Below are 19,551 nucleotides of genomic sequence, written 5' to 3'. Positions count from 1 at the left end.
CCCTCATCAGATTCTGATACAAAAAAAGCAGGTGAAGAAGCTATAGTCCAGCTGTCAACCCACTCCTGGCCCTCATAGTGCTGGCATCTCTCTGTGAGAGGCGAATGAGGTCTGTCTACGGCCTCTTTCAGCAACTCTACAGCCAGGAGAAAGCCCCCCACTCTTTGTGGCCAGGTACTTGATTTGTGGTCCCAACCTCAGATGACAGGCAAGTGGAAAATATTTTGGGAGAATGCAGGATAACTGTAAGGGTGAGTGAGTTTGGAATATTATACTTCTGGTGGTAATAACAATAACAATAAGTTACCTTTACTCACAATCACTTCTATTCCTTATTTTTCATATCCCTCTTGTTTGGTATTGGGGTACGTCCCTGCACCCTTTAGCCATAGAGAGAATCTGCTTTAAAATCAGGATCTACTGGAAAGTGTGACACAGGGATCGAAACTTTTCCTGGTGTAGCTCAGCCTGCCTTGCTTGTTTCTTCATCCACTTTACCCCCACAGCTGAGAGCCTAGAGTCTACTTTCTCTGTATCTTCTGTCTACTGCTCACTGCTCCCTAGTTCACTTCTTGCCTTCATGTCTCCGAACCCAGGACACAGCCACTCTGAGGGAGAGCGGGGGCTATCACACTGCTCTTGGGAAGAAGAAAGAGATTGGAGGCTTGGGAAGAAGAAGGCAAAGGGAAGACTGGAGACTTGGGAAGAATAGGGAGGCTCGTCATGGGGCAAAATAACACGAGAAACCACAGACTGGAATATAGCAGTTAACGAAGCTGGCTCTGAAGACTGACTGCCCAGGTTTCAGCTCCTTAACTCTGTGCTTTTAGTTGAGACCCATAAAATCCTTGGTTCCTCAATTTCCTCATCTGTATTATGGGGATCATAAGAGTGCCTATTGCATAGGCTATTGTAAGAATTAAATAATTATGTAGATGAATATGTAAAAAGCAGAACAGGGCCTGTCCCATGGTGAAGGATCCATACATGCTACAGACGATAACTGGGGAGTCCAGGACATATATAGTAAATGAAATAGGGACTGTACCACCATTGGAGGTATTTTTAGATATTTGTGAACTAATGAGAAAGGAAAAAGATAAACTTAATTTAGTTATGAAAAATCATTATAGTAAATGTAGTTATCTCAGGCTGTTATGACTAATTTCTATTTTCAAAATAATTATTAGGTACTTTATTATTGTGTCAGATAAAGATCTGCCTACAGTACACATTTTAAAATGACAAATCATGTGTTCACAACTTATTAAAATTAACATACATATAGATTAATAATATTAATATTAACCCAGCTTCACATCTTTCTCTAAAATCTAAGCAAACACTTGTGACTGATTACTTTCCACATTTACTGAGCAACAACAACCACATTTACAAAAGTAAAGTTTGATAAAAAGTTAAAATAATGCTTACATCTGGAAAACATAGGACAGTGGGAGGGTGGATGGTATATATTCTCTGTTAAAAGTTGGGCATATTTAGGCGTTAAATTAGCTAACTGGGTTATTCATTTACTTTTTAAGTCACTTGTATTTATTGGAATTTTTCTTCTCTTTTCCTATTTGGTTTAGGTCTTTATGTACACAGAAAGAACCAGGGCGCTAACAAGTAAGGAGAAAAATAAACCTGTTATGTCCCCCTCAACCCCCTCACTACTACTTCATGTCTGCTGAGAGTACATTGTTAGGTGTCCTATTTTTAAAAGCTGTAACTGTAGAATTTAGCTTTACTTGATCTCTACAGAATATGGAAATTAAAAGATTCCCATTTACTGTCTCTACCATTTGAATTAGATGGGATGCAGAGATGGGAAATGGTGATTATATTGTATGTAATCCCCCAAAAGAAATGCCAATATAAAGAGTAGGAATCAGTGATATTATATATACATACATGAAGGTGATAACTATATATATAGTTATATTTGACACAGAATTTTTTAAACTGTGTTCATTTTACTATAAAAGCTATAGAGGGTCATTGCAAAAACTGGAAAATGCTGAAAATAATCACAAAACTTATAAAAATAACCCCTAAATCCTGCCCTGTAGAAATCTACTGTTGACATTTTGATACATTTAAAAAAAATTTTTTTTTTTTGCAATTCACATTTAAATTTTTTTAAAACCAAATTTTGTTCAATTAAATACAAATATGTATAGTTTTCATCTTTATTTTCTCACTGAACAAATCACGAACACCTTCTAGCTGGAATATCTAAGTCTGTTTCTCATTTTTCTTATATTTAAGAAATAAGGAATTATTTCAGACATGCAAGTGGGAGATACTATTTCTGGTAATTTAGTCAAACCTATGCATAGAATCTGAGGATTAACATTTATTTTGTGATTAACATTACCTCTGTGAGACGGTGTACCTTAAAATGAGTTGAGTTGGCAGGTGAGAAAGAGAAAAAAAGTGAGTGATGGTATGCAGTAAGAAAATCAAGAGTAATAGCCTATAGATGACAACACTATTCTTAGTTCACTTCAGTTGATAAAATTCTGATTACTACCACAATTTCAGGAAAGGGATCGCTAATGAGCCACGTTTTAAAACTTTCTAAAGACATAGATTTTATGTTAATAGAATTTAAACTGTGCATCTGTGTCATATTAATAGAATTCATCTAAAATAAAAAGGAGACTTCATTTTGACATCACTGTCATTTTTAGCACTGTGGAATTGCTGGGAATTCCTCTTTATGGGTTTGGACATATCTGTATTACTCACAGGAAGCACCCTATCCTATAAAGGATGGTTCCAGCAGGAGCAGGGCTCCACTGTTCTTGGCAGACCTCACATCAAACCTGCAGGAGTGGCACAAAAGAGAAGCAGCAGCAACACGGGAGGAATCTGATACTGAAACGACCACTTCACCAAACAGTAAGTGCAAGAAATCTTCACAAGAACAGTCTTGACCATGAAGCACAGATCATGAATATGAACAGATTTGCAGAAAGCCCTCCACAGATCTGTGCAAGCTCTTATTGTATTCAGACTACTTAAACCTGGCTTTTCTTTTTGACTGAAATGATGAAAATCTTAACTTCTGTATTTATTCCTTTGGGCGAACTTCTTTGAAATAAACCTTGTGGCAAAAGATTATAATCCTTTAAACATCTTATGATGCCGCTCTACACATCATTGTAGAATGATCTGGGTATCTGGTAACCTGGGAGTTCATCCTATAATTAATTTTGTACTTTCCCCCCCAGAAAAGCATTTTCAAGTCTAATCTTTGGATCAAAAGAACTCTTGAAGTCATGATTGCTTCACAGTATCTCTCTGCTCTCACTTTCGGTAAGTCAATGTCAGTTAATAGACTAACATTTCTTATCCTTAGCACTACTGGCATTTTGGACCAGATAAGTTTTCCTGTAGGCGGCTGCCAAGTGTAATGTAGGTTGTTTAGCAGCATCCTGGGCTCCTCCTCATAATGTGTTGTGCCCTGGGCTAGGAGCCGTTTACCTCTTTGTGTCTCAGCTCCCTTAGGTATAAAGAATGATCATAAATAATCTATTTCCCAGAGGCCTTTGGAGGGTTCAGTATCATGGTTCATGTAAAGTGCCTCAGACAGTGCTTGGTGGTGCATATTTAGTGCTCAAAAAAGCTTAGTTATTCTGATTTTTATTCTACTATTAGGTAGGTGTATTGATAGGTTATAGTGGGTGAATTGGAAGTGGAAGGTCAATTACAAAAGAGAAACACAGTAAATGGTAGTTTACTAAGTGGAAGGTCAATTACAAGAGAGAAACACAGTAAATGGTAGTTTCTCCATTCGTGCCCATTCTTACTTTGGAAAAAAATTTTCCAAAAAATTCTTACTTTGGAAAAAAAATTGAATCATCCCAAAGGAGCATCCTTTGGGGGCTTTCAGGGGGCTTCTCTGGTGGCTCAGCAGTAAAGAATCCACCTGCAATGTGGAAGCTGCAGGAGACCTGGGTTCAATCCCTGGGTCAGAAAGACCCCCCTGGAGAAGCACATGGCAAGCCACTCCAGTATTCTTGCCTGGAGAATTTCATGGACAGAGGAGACTGGCAGGCTACGGTCCACGGGGCCGCAAAGAGTCAGACATGACTGAAGCGACTGAGCAGGCACGCACACCATGGCCACTAGAAGCAAAAAACACGACAACAAAAGATTCAGCTAACAGAGTCAAACCACAGCAGGGCTAAACTTTCCCATTCCTTTCATGTTTCCCCCCTTAGTGCTTCTCCTGTTTAAAGAAAGTAGAACCTGGTCTTACCATGCATCCAAGAAAAACATGACTTTTGAGGAGGCCAGAGAGTATTGCCAGAAAACTTACACAGCTTTAGTTGCAATTCAAAACCAGGAAGAGATTAAATACCTGAACTCCACATTCAGCCATTCACCAAGTTACTACTGGATTGGAATCAGAAAGATCAACGATATATGGACCTGGATAGGGACCAATAAGTCTTTGACCAAAGAAGCCACAAACTGGGCTCCAGGTGAACCAAACAATAAGCAAAGTGATGAGGACTGTGTAGAGATCTACATTAAGAGAGAAAAGGACTCAGGCAAGTGGAATGATGAGAGATGCACCAAAAGGAAGCTCGCCTTGTGTTATAAAGGTAAGGAGTCTGCGGCAGCTGTGGGAGGGAGATGTTGTGTGTCAGCATCTTGACAGATTGTTGACTGTATACAAAATCTGGTCTTTATTGTGTGGATTTTATGTTCTAAAAAGATACAGTTTTCAAACAATCTATTTGAAATATTTAAACAGCTGAAATTTGCCTCTTTTTGCTTCTTTGTGTGAATGTAGTTAAGAATGTATGTGTTTATGTATGGTGGTGATTTAGTTGCTAAGTCGTGTCTGACTCTTGTGACCCCATGGATTGTAGCCCACGAGGCTTCTCTGTTCATGGGATTTCCCATACAAGAATACTGGAGTGGGTTGCCATTTCCTTCTCTGGGGGTCTTCCCCATCCAGGGGTTGAACCTGAGCCTCCTGCATTGCAGGCAGATTCTTTACCTACTAAGCCACCAGGGAAGCCATATATAAGTATAGACCTACATACATGCATATATGTATACATAAATATAGGCTTCTCCAGTGACTCAGTTGGTAAAGAAACCACCTGCAATGTAGGAGACTCAGGTTCAATCCCTGGGTGCAGAAGATCCCCTGGAGGAGGAGATAGCAGCCCACTCGAGTATTCCTGCCTAGAGAATCCCATGGACAGAGGAGCCTGGCAGGCTACAGTCCATGGAGTCGCAAAGAGTCAGACATGAGTTAGCAACTAAACCACCACATACTTAATACAGTGTGTATGCACACGTGTAATATACTTTTTAGTTACTTGTTATTTATTTGCAGTAGGAGAATTCTCTTTAAATTTGTGATAAAATGAATTTTCTATTTTGGGTGCCAGTTACAGCTCTACCTCTGATATTAACATCAGGGTTTGAAATTTTTGAGCTTAAAACTCAGCTTGGGCATTTCATCAAGCACCTCCGTTAAACTCTCTGACACTCTGTATCATTGGTGACATCCCTGTTACACATCTTTGATCCTAAATTCAAAGAAACTCAGCTGAAGTATAATAACAATAGTCATCACGGATTGTCTTTTCCACAGCTGCCTGTACCCCCACACCCTGCAGCAGCCACGGTGAATGTGTAGAGACCATCAACAACTACACTTGCCAGTGCCACCCTGGCTTCAAGGGCCTCAAATGTGAGCAAGGTAAGGCTTGGTCTCAACTTTTCCTTTGCCCGAGGTTGTAGGAGCATTTTATGTCCTGGCTGGTTTTGGTGTCAGGTCTGCATGCTTTCCCTTCCCTGGAGCATATAGAGTCAGAAGGAGGTTAAGAGCTGAAGCTGTGAAATCAGACCCTCCTGTGTTTGAATCCCAGATCTACCACTTAGTAGTTACAGCACCTTGACAACAGAGGTAAACTCTCAAGTCCTAGTTCTCACTGTAAAACAAGGACGATAGAGTACCAACTTCATAGGCTTGTGGTTTGGATGATGTGAACAAATGCAGACACGACATTTTCATAGTGCCTGTCCTTTGCTAAGTCGCTTCAGTCATGTACGACTCACTGCGACTCCAGGAACTGTAGCCCACCAGGCTCCTCTGTCCATGGGATTCTCCAGGCAAGAATACTGGAATGGGTTGCTGTGCCTTCCTCCAGGGGATCTTCCCAACCCGGGGATCGAACCCAAGTCTCTTTTGTCTCCTGCATTGGCAGGCAGGTTCTTTACCACTAGTGCCACCTGGGAAGCCTGGTGCCTGACATTTGATAAATAGTAGAGTCCCTTGGACTGCAAGGAGATCCAACCAGTCCATCCCAAAGGAGATCAGTCCTGGGTGATCATTGGTAGGACTGATGCTGAATCTGAAGCTCCAATACTTTGGCCACCTGATGCATAGAGCTGACTCATTTGAAAATACACTGATGCTGGGAAAGATTGAGGGCAGGAGGAGAAGGGGATGATGGAGGATGAGATGGCTGGAAGGCATCACCAACAAAATGGACATGGGTTTGGGTGGACTTCGGGAGTTGGTGATGGACAGGGAGGCCTGGCATGCTGCGGTTCATGGGGTCACAAAGAGTCGGACACGACTGAGCGACTGAACTGACTGACTGATAGTTCTGGTTTCTAGGGTTCTTCCCACGTGCGACAGGGTGAGAGAGGCGCAGAACTGATTTGTTTTCCTTTTTCAGTTGTGACCTGTCAGGCACAGAAACATCCTGAGCATGGACATCTGGTTTGCAACCCTTTGGGGAAATTCAGCTACAACTCTTCCTGCTCCGTCAGCTGTGCAGAGGGCTACCTCCCAAGCAGCACGGAGGCCACGCGGTGCACGTCCTCTGGAGAATGGAGCGCTCCTCTCCCAACCTGCAATGGTAAGTCTCTCTCAGAAAGCACAGAACATTCTCCAATCCGTCTCTCATCCCCTTGATTTTTATCCAACTCATGCCATTTTCAGCACTTCAGGGAAAGTTCCTTCTAAACTCGTTCTAATTAAACAAGTTCTAATTCAACTTGTTCTCTCAGCCAGCGTAGATAGGGCCAATATGGTATCAGCTGGCCTTGAGAAAGGTTTTGATCCTGTATTTGACATGAGTGTTTCTGAGGCTCTCGTGATATGTAAGGGAACACAGAACTGTGGAACTGCCCTCTCAAAATCTGAATGACTTCCTCTCTCCTTTCTCTGTTTAATTTCATCCATGCAACTGGACCATGGAAGATCATGATAACCAAGCAACCTCAATATATCCTTTTCTCTCTGTCTTATCTTTCTGGGCCAAAGACAGAAAAACTCTTTCCTCCAGGTCTTATTGTTCAGGTGCCAAGTCATGTCCGACTCTTTTGTGACCCCATGGACTGTAGCTTCTCTGTCTGTGGGATTTCCCAGGCAAAGATACTGGAGTGGGTTGCCATTTCCTTCTCCATCCTCCAGGTCCTGATGGGCTAAAATAAATGAATGTTCTGTGCATGCTGGGATTTGTTTTTTTTAATCACAACTAGTCATAAATCCTGATCTAGAATCTGCTATTTTTCTTTGTTTTTGCCTTTTGTAAAATAAGCCAGATAAAATGATCAGGAACCACTTAGCATAGTCAAAGTCAATCAGAGAGAATAAAAATATCAAGGAAAAACCATAACAACTTTATTGTGGGTGTGCTTGTCCCCAGAAGTTAACCTCGGACTTTGAGTTCTACCCTCTGGAGGTAGTTTCCTTACTGTGTTATAAACTCAAGTTCAATAAGAAGTGAATATCTCACTCCTCTGTAAAATATCATGGTGTTTTTTCAAATCCCTAGTGGTTAAGTGTGATGCTTTGTCAAATCCGGACAACGGAGTTGTAAACTGTTCCCAAAACCATGGAAGCCTCCCCTGGAACACCACCTGTACGTTTGAGTGTCAGGAAGGATATAAACTCACTGGACCCCAGCACCTACAGTGTACCTCCTCTGGGATTTGGGACAACAAGCAGCCAATATGTAAAGGTAAGGTGGTTCCACATCAAGATTTACTGTAACATCTCAACCTTTTCTCCAAATGGGCAAGCCTGACTTGCTAATATAAACGGGGACATGTGTTGCAGCTGTGACCTGTACAGCCATCAGCCATCCTCAGAACGGCACTGTGAACTGCAGCCACTCCTCGGTTGGAGAGTTTGCTTTCAAGTCATCCTGCCGCTTCGCTTGTGCAGAGGGCTTCGTGTTGCAGGGGCCACCCCAGGTTGAATGCACTGCCCAGGGACAATGGACACAGCAGGTCCCGGTTTGTGAAGGTAAGCCTGAGAGTCTCCTTTCTCAAAGAACAGCAGTCTGCAAACGTGGGCACTTAAAATGAAACCAGATGCCTACCTTAACTATAATAATCAGATCTGACGGGCAACAATCATTTTGTTTTTGAGATTCATATAAAGGAGCTGATGCTTGTCCAGGGAAAGGACTGTGTGGAATAAGAGTGGATGCTTTGCTGGCTTCTTCATTGTCCTGGGCTAAATTTGCAACCCCATGGACTATAGCCCGCCATGCTCTTCTGTCCATATTTCCCAGGCAATAATACTGGGGTGGGTTGCCCTCCTCCTGGGGATCTTCCCAACCCAGGGATTGGACCCACATCTCCTGGACTCAGGCACTGGCAGGTGGATTCTTTGTTGCTGAGTCACCAGGGGGCTACAGTCCATAGGATCGCAAAGAGTCTGACACAACTGAGCACACACTCAAATATGTAAATATACATAACTTTATAAACATTGGCATCAAGTAAGCAGAAATCTTAACCTAAAGGGAAATCGCATTAGAAAATTTACAAAATAGAATTATGAGAACATGTTGTTGCTGCTGCTGTTCAGTTGCTAAGTCGTGTCTGACTCTTTGAGACCCCATGGAGTGCAGCACTCCAGGCTTCCCTGTCCTTCACTATTTCCCGGAGTTTGCTCAAATTCATGTCCATTGAGTTGGTGATGCTATCTAACCAACTCATCCTCTGCCACCCACTTCTCCTTATGATCTGACTCTAAAACTCTTGTCATGCCCTTCTTCTGAAATTGCTCATAACTAGCAGTGATGAAAATGTTTCTAGTATGGTCTCAGTTAGAGACACCCTTAAAACATACATAAGCACTAAAATTTAGTTTAATAAAGCAAGAGCAAGGGTGTTGAAAACAAGCAGGTTTCACTATCAGGTGCTAACATTTTTGTAGCCAAATACAGCACAGAGTTATTTCTAGTGGCAGAAAACCACAAGACAAAAACCAAACTGTAAAGCAGATAAACTTGATGTGGCTGCCTGCTTATCTTCCTTTCTTTTTGGCCTCATCTCTAAGTACTCAAGACTCATAAGTTGCTCCCTGACTACCTAAAATCTTTCTCCTGACCCTAACTTCATCACATGTGAGAACAGGAGCCATTGATCCTGTAAAAGGCTGTCTAGTACCACTGTCAACAGAGGGACTGGAATTCAAAGAAAACACAGCTATCTTCCCATTTGTCTGGGAACTAATGAAGAGGCACAGTCGTGTCCAACTCTTTGCAATCCCATGGACTGCAGCCTGCCCTGCTCCTCTGTCCATGGAATTCTCCAGGCAAGAGTACTGGAGTGGGTTGCCTTTTCCTTCTCCAGGGAATCTTCCTGACCTGAGGATCGAACTTGGGTCTCCTGCACTGAGGGCAGTTTCTATACCAATTGAGTCACTAGGGAAGCCCAATGAAGAGGCACATTGGGCCACATAAAATTTATCTGCTTTGCAGATTGCCCCCAAAGGACTCAATTCTAATTTCATCCATACTGAAAACTATGTAGTACTTAGACTGTGACTTTGTCAGTTTTAGAAGTCTTCCAGTAGATTTTTCTTAATTGCTACCCGTATCCTATCATTTTCAGTGGTACGATGTTCACGTTTGGACGTTTCTGGAAAGCTCAGCATGAACTGCAGTGGGGAGCCTGTGCTTGGCACTGAGTGTACGTTTGCATGTCCTGAAAGATGGACGCTCAACGGCTCTGTAGTGCTGACCTGCGGTGCCACAGGACACTGGTCTGGGATGCTGCCAACCTGCGAAGGTGAAGCACGAGTGATGCTGGTTGTCTGGGGCGGGGGAATCAGAGAGAAGAATGGGAGCTAAGAAAGGAAGCTATCTGGCTACAATAATGAACTATCCGGTATATACAAACCAGGAAGGTCAGAAAGGTTACCCAGGTTAACATTTAATGGATGGATATTTCATTTTATAGGGAAGAGAGAAAACAGGAGTGACGTGTTGTCAGAATTTTGACAATTGGAGAAAGGAGAGCTAGTGGGAAAAGTGGGAAGGGAAAGGAAAATGAGTGAAAAAGAGAAAGAGAGACCGAGGTTAACCAAAGTGTGCTGTAAAAGCTTGGCAAGTTAGAGCTCTGCCTGACTGTTTTGGGAGGTAAGCTCACAAAGAGGTTTGGTCTGATCTCAAAGGCCTTTAGTCCCATGTCTCTGCCTCATGTATTGGACTAGATGACTCTTCTCCTTTGCACATTATAACCAGTGTACAAAGAAAAGGGCAAATGGACAGAATGGGAAGATTTAAATTTAATTCCTTCTCATGACAGTTCACCCTCTGTTTCCTTAGCTCCCACTGTGTCCCAAACTCCCTTGGCAGTTGGACTTTCTACTGCTGGAGTTTCCCTTGTGACAATACCATCCTTTCTCTTCTGGCTTCTGAAACGCCTTCGGAAGAAAGGTGAGGGCATTTATGAATGTACTCCGAAAAGGTTTTGGAAAAAAAATTTTTTTCTCATTGATGAGTCATGTTGTCTCTCACAGATTTAAAAAGTAATTAGAAGCAAATCACTAGTCATTTAATGATAAACATGAATAAACTGCAGGATAAATAAGCAGAAATCTTAGGAAAAGAGTTTTAATACAAATGTTAGTAGGTTAACATTGTACAACTCCAGGGGATGCTATTCACTTTGAATGCTATGGTCTGAGGAGTTGCTACACGGAGGCTGCCATAATTAGTGGCCCTGGGAAAATGAAGAAAATGTTTCCAAAAACTGTATTTGGAATACAGGCTTAAATTTGGGAGCATCTCAGGAAATATGCAGTATTCTTGCCAGGAAAAAATCATAGATAGAGGAGCCTGGTGGGCTACAGGGTCACAAAGAGTTGGACACGATGGATCGACTAAGCACACACAAAGAATATGCAGACACATCTAGCCACACTCCTGATCTGTTTGGCCTACAGAGTCTTTAAATTGTTTTGAACTAAATTCTGACACTTACAAAATAGGAAATTTCATGTCAAATCAGATTTGAGATTTCTCATGACCAACTGGAAGACGGACAAACTTGGCAGGTGGAGCCTATGGGCTATCTGCTTGCCTTAGGAAGCTGCCATGCCCTTTGCATGAATGTGCACTTTGCATTCACCCTGCCCTGTTGTCTGATATGCTTGTGTTCTGATAATTATAGGGGCCTTGAAGGCCTTGAGTTTGCTATCCCTGATAAATAGAGTCATATTGTTTCAGGATTTAAAATGTCCTTGAAATTCATTTAGCCCAATTAATAGTTCTCTTTCTCTTGCAGCAAAAAAATTTTCTCCTACCAGGTAAGCTGCATTCTTGAATTTAGGTTGGTGCAAAAGTAATTACGGTTTTGCACTGTTGAAATTTGCTGTTTGATATTGGAATACATTCTTAAATAAATGTGGTTATGTTATACATTATTTTAATGCACATTGCTCACTTTATGTGTTTTTGCTAATGACATTGTGTGTGCTAAGTCGCTACAGTTGTGTCTGACTCTTTGGAACCCTATGGACAGTAGTCCACCAGGCTCCTCTGTCCTTGGGATTCTCCAGGCAAAAATACTGGAGGGGATATTTCCAACCCAGGGATCGAACCTGAATCTCTTATGTCTCCTGCATTGACAGACAGGTTCTTTACCACTAGTGCCCCCTAGGAAAGCCCCGCTAATGGCATTACTTGCTGTTTATTTATTTATTTATAATGAAGAGCAATAATTTCCTACTCTGTTCCTATTTGCTCTTTTCTTAAAATTAATTAATTTATTTTAATTAGAGGATAATTTCTTTGCAATATTGTGGTGGTTTTTGCCATACATCAACATGAATCACCCACAGGTGCACATGTGTCCCCCCATCCTGAATCCCCCTACTCAGAGCACCAGCTTTGAGTGCCCTGCTTCATGCATCAAGCTTGCTATTTTGGACTACAGAAATGATGTTAGGCAAAACTCAAAGCGATTTTTTTACTCGAGTTCAAAATGGATTGTAAAGCAGCAGAGACAACTTGCAACATCAACACATTTGGCCCAGGAACTGCTAATAAACATACAGTGCAGTGGTGGTTCAAGACGTTTTGCAAAGAAGGCAGCCTTGAAGATGAGGAGCACAGTGGCCGGCCATCAGAAGTTGACAATGACAGACTGAAAGTATCACCAAAGCTGATGCTCTAACAACTAACTACGTGAGAAGCTGCCAAGGAACTCAATGTCGACCATTCTATGGTTGTTCGGCATTTGAAGCAAGTTGGGAAGGTGACAAGGCTCAATAAGTGAGCTGACCGCAAATTTTAAAAAAATTATCGTTTTGAACTGTTGTCTTCTCTTATTCTACTCAACAACAAACCATTTCTCAATCAGATTGTGACATGCGATGAAAAGTGGATTTTATATGATAACCAGCTCAGTGGCTGGACCGAGGAAGAAGCTCCAAAGCATTTCCCAAAGCCAAACTTGCACAAAAAAAGGTCATGGTCACTGTTTGGTGGTCTGCTGCCTGTCTGATCCACTACAACTTTTTGAATCCCAGTGAAACCATTACATCTGAGAAGTGTACTCAGCAAACTGATGAGATGCACCGAAAACTGCAATGCCTGCAGTCAGCATTAGTCAACAGAACGGGCCCAGTTTTCTCCACAATGCTGGACCACATGTTGCACAACCAATGCTTCAAAAGTTGAACAAATTGGGCTATGAAATTTTGCCTCATTCACCATATTCATCTGACCTCTTGCCAACCAACTAGCACTTCATTAAGCAGCTTTACAACTTTTTGCAGGGAAAACGCTTCTACAGCCAGCCTGAGGCAGAAAATCCTTGCCAAGAGTTCACTGAATACCAAAGCACAAATTTTTATGCTACAGGAATAGAGCAACTTATTTCTCATTGGCAAAAACATGTTGATTGTAATGGTTCTTATTTTGATTGTTAATGATGTGTTTGAGCCTAGTTATGATTTAAAATTCACAGTGCGAAACTACAAATACTTTTGTACCAACCTAAATGTAAAGCATGCCATTGAACATTTTACACATTTTTCTCTTCATGTTGGAAACCAGTGCTTTACCTTGGTGTCTCATGTGTTCCACAGCAGCTGCTCAAGCCTGAAATCAGATGGAGGCTACCCAGCACCTTCCGAGTTAATTTAAGTCCAAAGGAATCAGGTAAGATTTGAAAATCACATATGGTTTTGAAAAAAAGACATGTTCCCCACATATTCTATTGTTCTTTGAACCCTCCAAACCTGCTAGTTTCTAGGGGGGAAATCACCACCTTGGTGTTATTTTATGGAAATAATATAAAATAACAACATCAACACATTTGGCACACTTTCTTTCTTTCTTTCTTTTTGTAGGAGAGGAAAGGAACAAGAATCTTGCCTTCATTGAGTCATTTCATTTATGAAAATTAATAATAATAATGATAGTTAACCATTCTATGGCACTTACTATGTTCTAGGAACTGCTCTAAGCTAGGGATTCTATGAGATAAGGGCTATTGTATCTATTATTATATATATATGAAGAAAATGAGGCACAGGGAAGTTGAGTAATGCCTAACATCTCAAAACTATTAAGTTATATAGTCAGGAATCATACTCAGGTAGTCTGGCTCTAAAATCTGTATTCTTAAAAACACTCTGCTTTGCTTTGTGAGAATTTGAAAGGTTCAAGTCACGTCTGAATAGATTTTTTTTTTTAATTAATAGACATTTTTATGTATGCAGTTTTAGGTTTACAGAAAAAATCAGTAGAAAGAACAGAGTTCCAACACACCTCCCTCATACCCTCTGATTTCCTCTATTATTGACATCTTACATTAGTATGGTATTTTGTTAAAATTGATGGGCCAGTTTTGATACATCATTATTAAGTAAATCCCACAGTTTACATTAGGGTTCAGTCCTGGTTCTGTATATTCTATGGGTTTTGACAAATATATAATGACATGTATCCATCATTACAGTATTGTACAGAATAGTTTCACTATCCCAACTGAATAGGATAGTGTTCATATTTGCTGTTCATATTTGGACCAGCCTTGTGAGAGTACACACAGTTGTCTGTGCTAGAAGGGGAATTTTGCTGTTGCTGTGAGTATGCAAAATATTAAGGATCCTGATGTCATGCACTCTCATTGCAGGAGCACAAGCAAATTAGGGAATGAGAGCAATACCCTGAAGATGGCAGAGACAGAGGTCTGCTTGGGTCTCCAGCTCCTCTCTCCTACTGCATCCACTGGCTACATTTACAGGTGGGGCCATGGTACCCATGAGGACTTCAGTGGACAAAATCCAACGAGCAAGTCCAGTCTGCCACCAAAAAAGACTCAATTCTCTCCTTTCCAGTGCTGGCTACTGGAAGGAAAGGATATTCTTCTCCATGCAAAAGCAAAGAGACTAAGGCTCTAGAATCTCAGAATTCCTTTCCTAACTCACCCTTCACTCACTTTGAAATCTTGTGGGGTAATACAATATTTAGTGGCACTGTTTCTTTCTTTTGTCCCTCATGGTGTTTCAGCTGCTGACTCTGTAGTTGCTATCATGGGGATGAATAATAATTGTCAAGAATGTAGAGGAAACTGGTCATAGATATTCTGTTAATAGACTTGGGGGGAAATGACAAAAGTTTAATGCCACGGGGTGATGACATGTGAAAAGTTGTTAATAGTGGAAATTCTATTTAGCACAGCAAGTACAGTCTCAATCACTTTGATCCCTGTGGGATTCAGTGTTTTTTAAAGTGTTTTTACCTTCCCAGGTGGCACAGTGATAAAGAATCTGCCTGCCACTGCAGGAGATGCAAGAGATGTGGGTTCAATACCTTTGTAGGGAAGATTCCCTGGAAAAGGAAATGGCAACCCACTCCAGTATTCTTGCCTGGGAAATCCCATGGACAGAGGAGCCTGGTGGGCTACAGTCCATGGGGTCACAGAGTAGGACACGACTGAACGACTAAGAACTAAAGTGCTTTTAGAGGTTGCATTCTTTTTGCTTGCATTGAATATAGTATAAATGCCATAAGTCTTAATTCAGTACAAGTATTTTAAGTTATGATTTTAAATGTTTTAAGTATGTATTTATTAAGCTTATATCATACCTGGGCTTACCAGGTGGCTCAGTGGCAAAGAATCCATCTCCCAAGCAGGAGATGTGGGTTCAATCCCTGAGATAGGAAGATCCCCTGGAAAAACAAATGGCAACCCACTCCAGAATTCTTGTGTGGAGAATCCCATGGATAGATAAGCCTGGTGGGCTATAGTCCATGGGGTTGTAAAACAGTCGGACACAACTTAGTGACTAAACAACAAATGTCTACAATCACAAATATTGTACTTAACAAATATGCAAATATTATACTTAATAATTATTGTAATTAACTTATTGTACACAACTTTACAAACATGTAAAGTTTGATAATAAACATGTTTATATTTATCCTGTGTAATGACTCTTAAAAATCTATTTTACTTAGGTAAAACTCACATACCATAAAATTCACTGTTTTTAAATATAAAATTCAAGGGATTTCGGTATATTCACGAGATCCTGTGACCATCACTACTATCTAACTCTGGAACATTTTATCACCCCCCAAAAGAAACCCAGGACTCAATAGTAGTCACTCTCCATATTTCCCAGCCCCTGATAACTACTTACCTAATTTTTCCTTCTATAAATTTACCTTTCCAGACATTTCATAAAAACAGAATCATCCTACTATATGTGGCCTGTTATGTCTAGCATCTTTTGTTTGGCATAATGTTTTCAAGGTTCAACCTTTTTGTTTTTTTTTTTTACCACGTATCTGTACTCCATTCCTTTTCATTACTGAATTATATTCTATGGTTGGAATATGCCTCATGTTCTTTTTCCATTCATCAAATGATGGACATTTGGGTTATTTCTGCTTCTTGACTATTGTGACTAACACTGCTATGAACATTCATGCCCAAGCTTTGGAGTGGACTTATGTTTTCAGTTCTCTTGGTCATATACCCAGACGTAGAATTGTTGGGTCACATGGTAACTTCATGCTTCACATTTTGTGGAATTGCCAAATTGTTTCCCAAAAGGGCAGCACCCTTTCACAATCCCACCTGCAACAGATGAAGGTTCCTATTTCTCCACATTCCTTTCAATACTTGTTATTGCCTGTCGTTTTGATTATCACCACCCTCGTGTGTATGAAATAGTATACATATGGGTTTTTGCATCAATATTGTACAGTTGTTGGAAAAATATTAATAATCTAAAAACAATCATTAAACGCAATGAAACAAAAACTCCTGGAGTCTGTGCATCATGCTAGCCTCAATTCTAGGTTGCTCAAGTCAACCAATTCATCTTGGTTTATCCTCCAGATTCAGTTATTCTCCAGCGTTAGAGACAGTAGTTTTTCCTACACAGAACATGTGCCTTCTCTTTGCTGAAATAGTGTCAACACAAAATGCCTTGTGTGTACCAAGCTAAAAACCACCTTGTGAATCTCATTGTTATCAAAGAATTGGAATATCTGAAATTCCTAAGAAAACAGGGTTTAATGTTTGGCTTGGTTAGCCAGACTTAAAAAAAAAAAATTGTGGCTATAACATTGTTACAGGCTAAAGTTTTTTTCACTTTGATTTTATACTTCTTCTTAGCTCAAAGTACTACTTAAGATAAAATTAAAGAAAAGGGGAAAAACAAGTATAGATCCTGCTAATTAGGGATGTTTTCATGTAGGACTGAAATAGGTACACATTTGAGACATCAGCTAGAAATGCAGAGGAAGCAGGAATATTAGCTTTCCCTGGTTCCCCCAAAGAGAAAAGTGAGCAAATTAAATGCATTTAGAAGATACCCAAGGCAAACGGACATAGACCAGTATAGTGCACAGAGTAGTGCAAAGTGGAACAATTCTTGGTTTCAGCCGATCAAAAGATTAGAAAAGAAGTTTAATGAAAGCAAACAAAAATCTACCTAAGCAGGAAGAGCTCATGGCCCTCTTTCAGTTGTAAAAAATATAGTTTCTACCTTAAAACTTTAACTGCCCTCTCCCAAAAGATTCTAAGCCAAGAGAAATTAAAATATTTCTCTCTTTAGTTATGCACATATGTAGTCATGCTGTTGGTTTATAAGGTTAAAGTCTAAAATCAAGGAGATGTTTTGTTTTCCTTGATCTCCCAATAGTGCAAAATCCTATCAATAGCTATTCTAATAGCTTTCATCAACTGATTCCCACTGAGAGTCCTCAGAATGGGTCTTTATTACCACCCCTGGATTACATGATAAAATCCCCACAAACTCATTAGCTTCTAGGTTCTCAGTTGACTGTTAGGATGTACTATGGTTCCGAGTCATTGACACAACAAGCACACAAATCTAGTCTTTCCTCACCTCCCAAACACATTTCACACCAGCACTTCAGGAATTGTACTCCATCCACAATGGAGAACTTTTTCTGCCTGCTTTGGAGACACTAGCTTCTGTCTGCAGTTATTCCCTCTCCCCATCTAGAAACCCCTTACTCTGCGTCCCTGATTCCTACTCATCTTTCAGGTTCCCTGCTTAAATTTCCCTTCATGACAATTGACTCCCTAGACCAGGTCCCCTCTTTAATGCTCTCATAGCCCATATTCTTCTTCTTTTCTTTGACTGTTATTAAATAATTATTTGTTTAATATCTGTCTTCCCCACTAGATTCTATGCTTCTTAGGAGTAGGAACTTATTACCTTATTCATTGCTATAATCTTAGAAGCTGGCCTATTCCTGACACATGGTAGACACTCAACAAATATTTATTGAGTGAACGAATAAAGAAGTGTATGAACAAAAGCAGCTTTGGGCTCATCCTAAGCAGCAGGACTGCTTTTCACAAATGGAATGAGCTGTCTCAGAAGGCAAAAATTTTATATCCAGTTATGGAGCAAAATATATTTGGCAATAGTGCAGTATAAAATGGAAATAAAGGAGAAAGCTGATGGCTAGAAATAAAGGAACTAGGTAATATCCTTGAGGTTCCATAAGGTACGATTAAGGGGGAAGGCAGTGGGCTTTCTGGTGGCTCAGTGGTAAAGAACCCACCTGTCAATGGAGGAGATAAAGTTTCAGTCCCTGGGTCAGGGAAGATCCCTTGGAGAACGAACAGGCAACCCACTCTAGTTTTCTTGCCTGGAGAATTCCATGGACAGAAGAGCCTGGCGGGCTACAGTCCATGGGTTTGCAAAGAGTTGGACATGACTGAATGACTAAGCAACCACAAAAGGAGACCAGAAAATGAGAAGAGAGAGTGGTCAGGTTATTTCCTACCCACTCTTTTCCCTCTTTGGTGCTATTTTTGGAAGCAGCTGCATCCTTCCTCTACTACATCTTCTGATGGGGGACTTCTCCCCAGGGTCCTAGTCCTAAGTGATACACTATGTCCTGTTCTTGAGTTTTCAGTCCCAAGGATGCAATAGCTTCCTGTATTGCCAGTCTCTGGATACTCATTTTCTCTTGTTTGTTTTCTTAACCTTGTTGTTCATCTGTTGTAAGTGGCCCCTCCATGAAAGGCTCCTCAGTGGGAGAAGAATTCACTAATCTGGGGCCAGCTTTGTTTCTGCATGGGCCCCTGAATGATACTCATTTTTACTGAATCACTTAAAGAATTTTGTTGAAAACAGGCCATAAGAGGAAAAGAGTAGAAACATGGAGTCCAGATGGGAGGCTTTTGCAACAATAATATAGGTGAGAGATGATGATGATTTGGATTAATAATAAAATAGAAGTGATTGAACGCTGAAAATATTTTGATGAAAAAGCCAGAAGATGGTGACATATTGGATATGAGTTGTGAGAAAAAGAGAGGAGTCCCAGTTAACTCCAAAGCCTTGATTTAAGTAACTGGAAGGATGGGGTTATAATTTACTGAAATGGGAAAGGCTGTGTGAAGAACCCACCAGGTATGGTGGAAGTTCAGAAGTTCAATTCAGTACATGTACAATTTGAGAGGCTTATTAAGAAAGTAAATGGCAATATCAAGTAGGCATTTTTCTAGGAATGGGGAGCATTCCTAGGGACCAAGGATGGCCTGGCTGGAGATATAAATTTGAAAGTCATCAGCATTTAGCTGGTCATCAAAGTGTAGAGACTGGATTGTATCATCAAGTCCATGAAGGTAAATAAGAAGAGAAAAAGCAGTGAGCGGTGGAGCACTCCAAAGGTCTGGCAGTTGGAGAGATGAGGGAGAATCAACAAATGAAATAGAGAAGGACTAATCAGGGAAGTAGGAGGAAATGCA

General features: G+C 40.7%; 1 protein-coding gene across 1 annotated transcript; it reads left to right on the top strand.

The window, feature by feature from the left end:
* The first annotated feature begins 2,864 nt into the window (after window positions 1–2,864).
* On the top strand, window positions 2,865–15,664 carry SELE (selectin E). Its single transcript, XM_065936767.1, has 12 exons — window positions 2,865–2,907; window positions 3,240–3,324; window positions 4,233–4,619; window positions 5,627–5,734; window positions 6,720–6,902; window positions 7,824–8,009; window positions 8,108–8,296; window positions 9,898–10,074; window positions 10,614–10,724; window positions 11,575–11,596; window positions 13,382–13,454; window positions 14,434–15,664. Exons 2-11 carry the CDS (start codon window positions 3,288–3,290, stop codon window positions 13,437–13,439), a joined length of 1,458 nt encoding a protein of 485 aa, XP_065792839.1. The 5' UTR covers window positions 2,865–2,907; window positions 3,240–3,287; the 3' UTR covers window positions 13,440–13,454; window positions 14,434–15,664.
* The last annotated feature ends 3,887 nt before the right edge of the window (window positions 15,665–19,551 follow it).

This window comes from Muntiacus reevesi, chromosome 5 (assembly GCF_963930625.1).
Source record: "Muntiacus reevesi chromosome 5, mMunRee1.1, whole genome shotgun sequence".
Lineage (NCBI taxonomy): Eukaryota > Metazoa > Chordata > Mammalia > Artiodactyla > Cervidae > Muntiacus > Muntiacus reevesi.
This window is presented reverse-complemented; position numbering and strand designations above follow the sequence as displayed.

Excerpts from the sequence above, each read along its gene's own strand:
- SELE (XM_065936767.1), top strand. The coding sequence starts at position 3,288 with ATGATTGCTTCACAGTATCTCTCTGCTCTCACTTTCG. Across the intron at positions 8,297-9,897 it reads GCAGGTCCCGGTTTGTGAAG|TGGTACGATGTTCACGTTTG; the intron begins GTAAGCCTGAGA and ends TATCATTTTCAG. Across the intron at positions 10,725-11,574 it reads GAAACGCCTTCGGAAGAAAG|CAAAAAAATTTTCTCCTACC; the intron begins GTGAGGGCATTT and ends TTTCTCTTGCAG.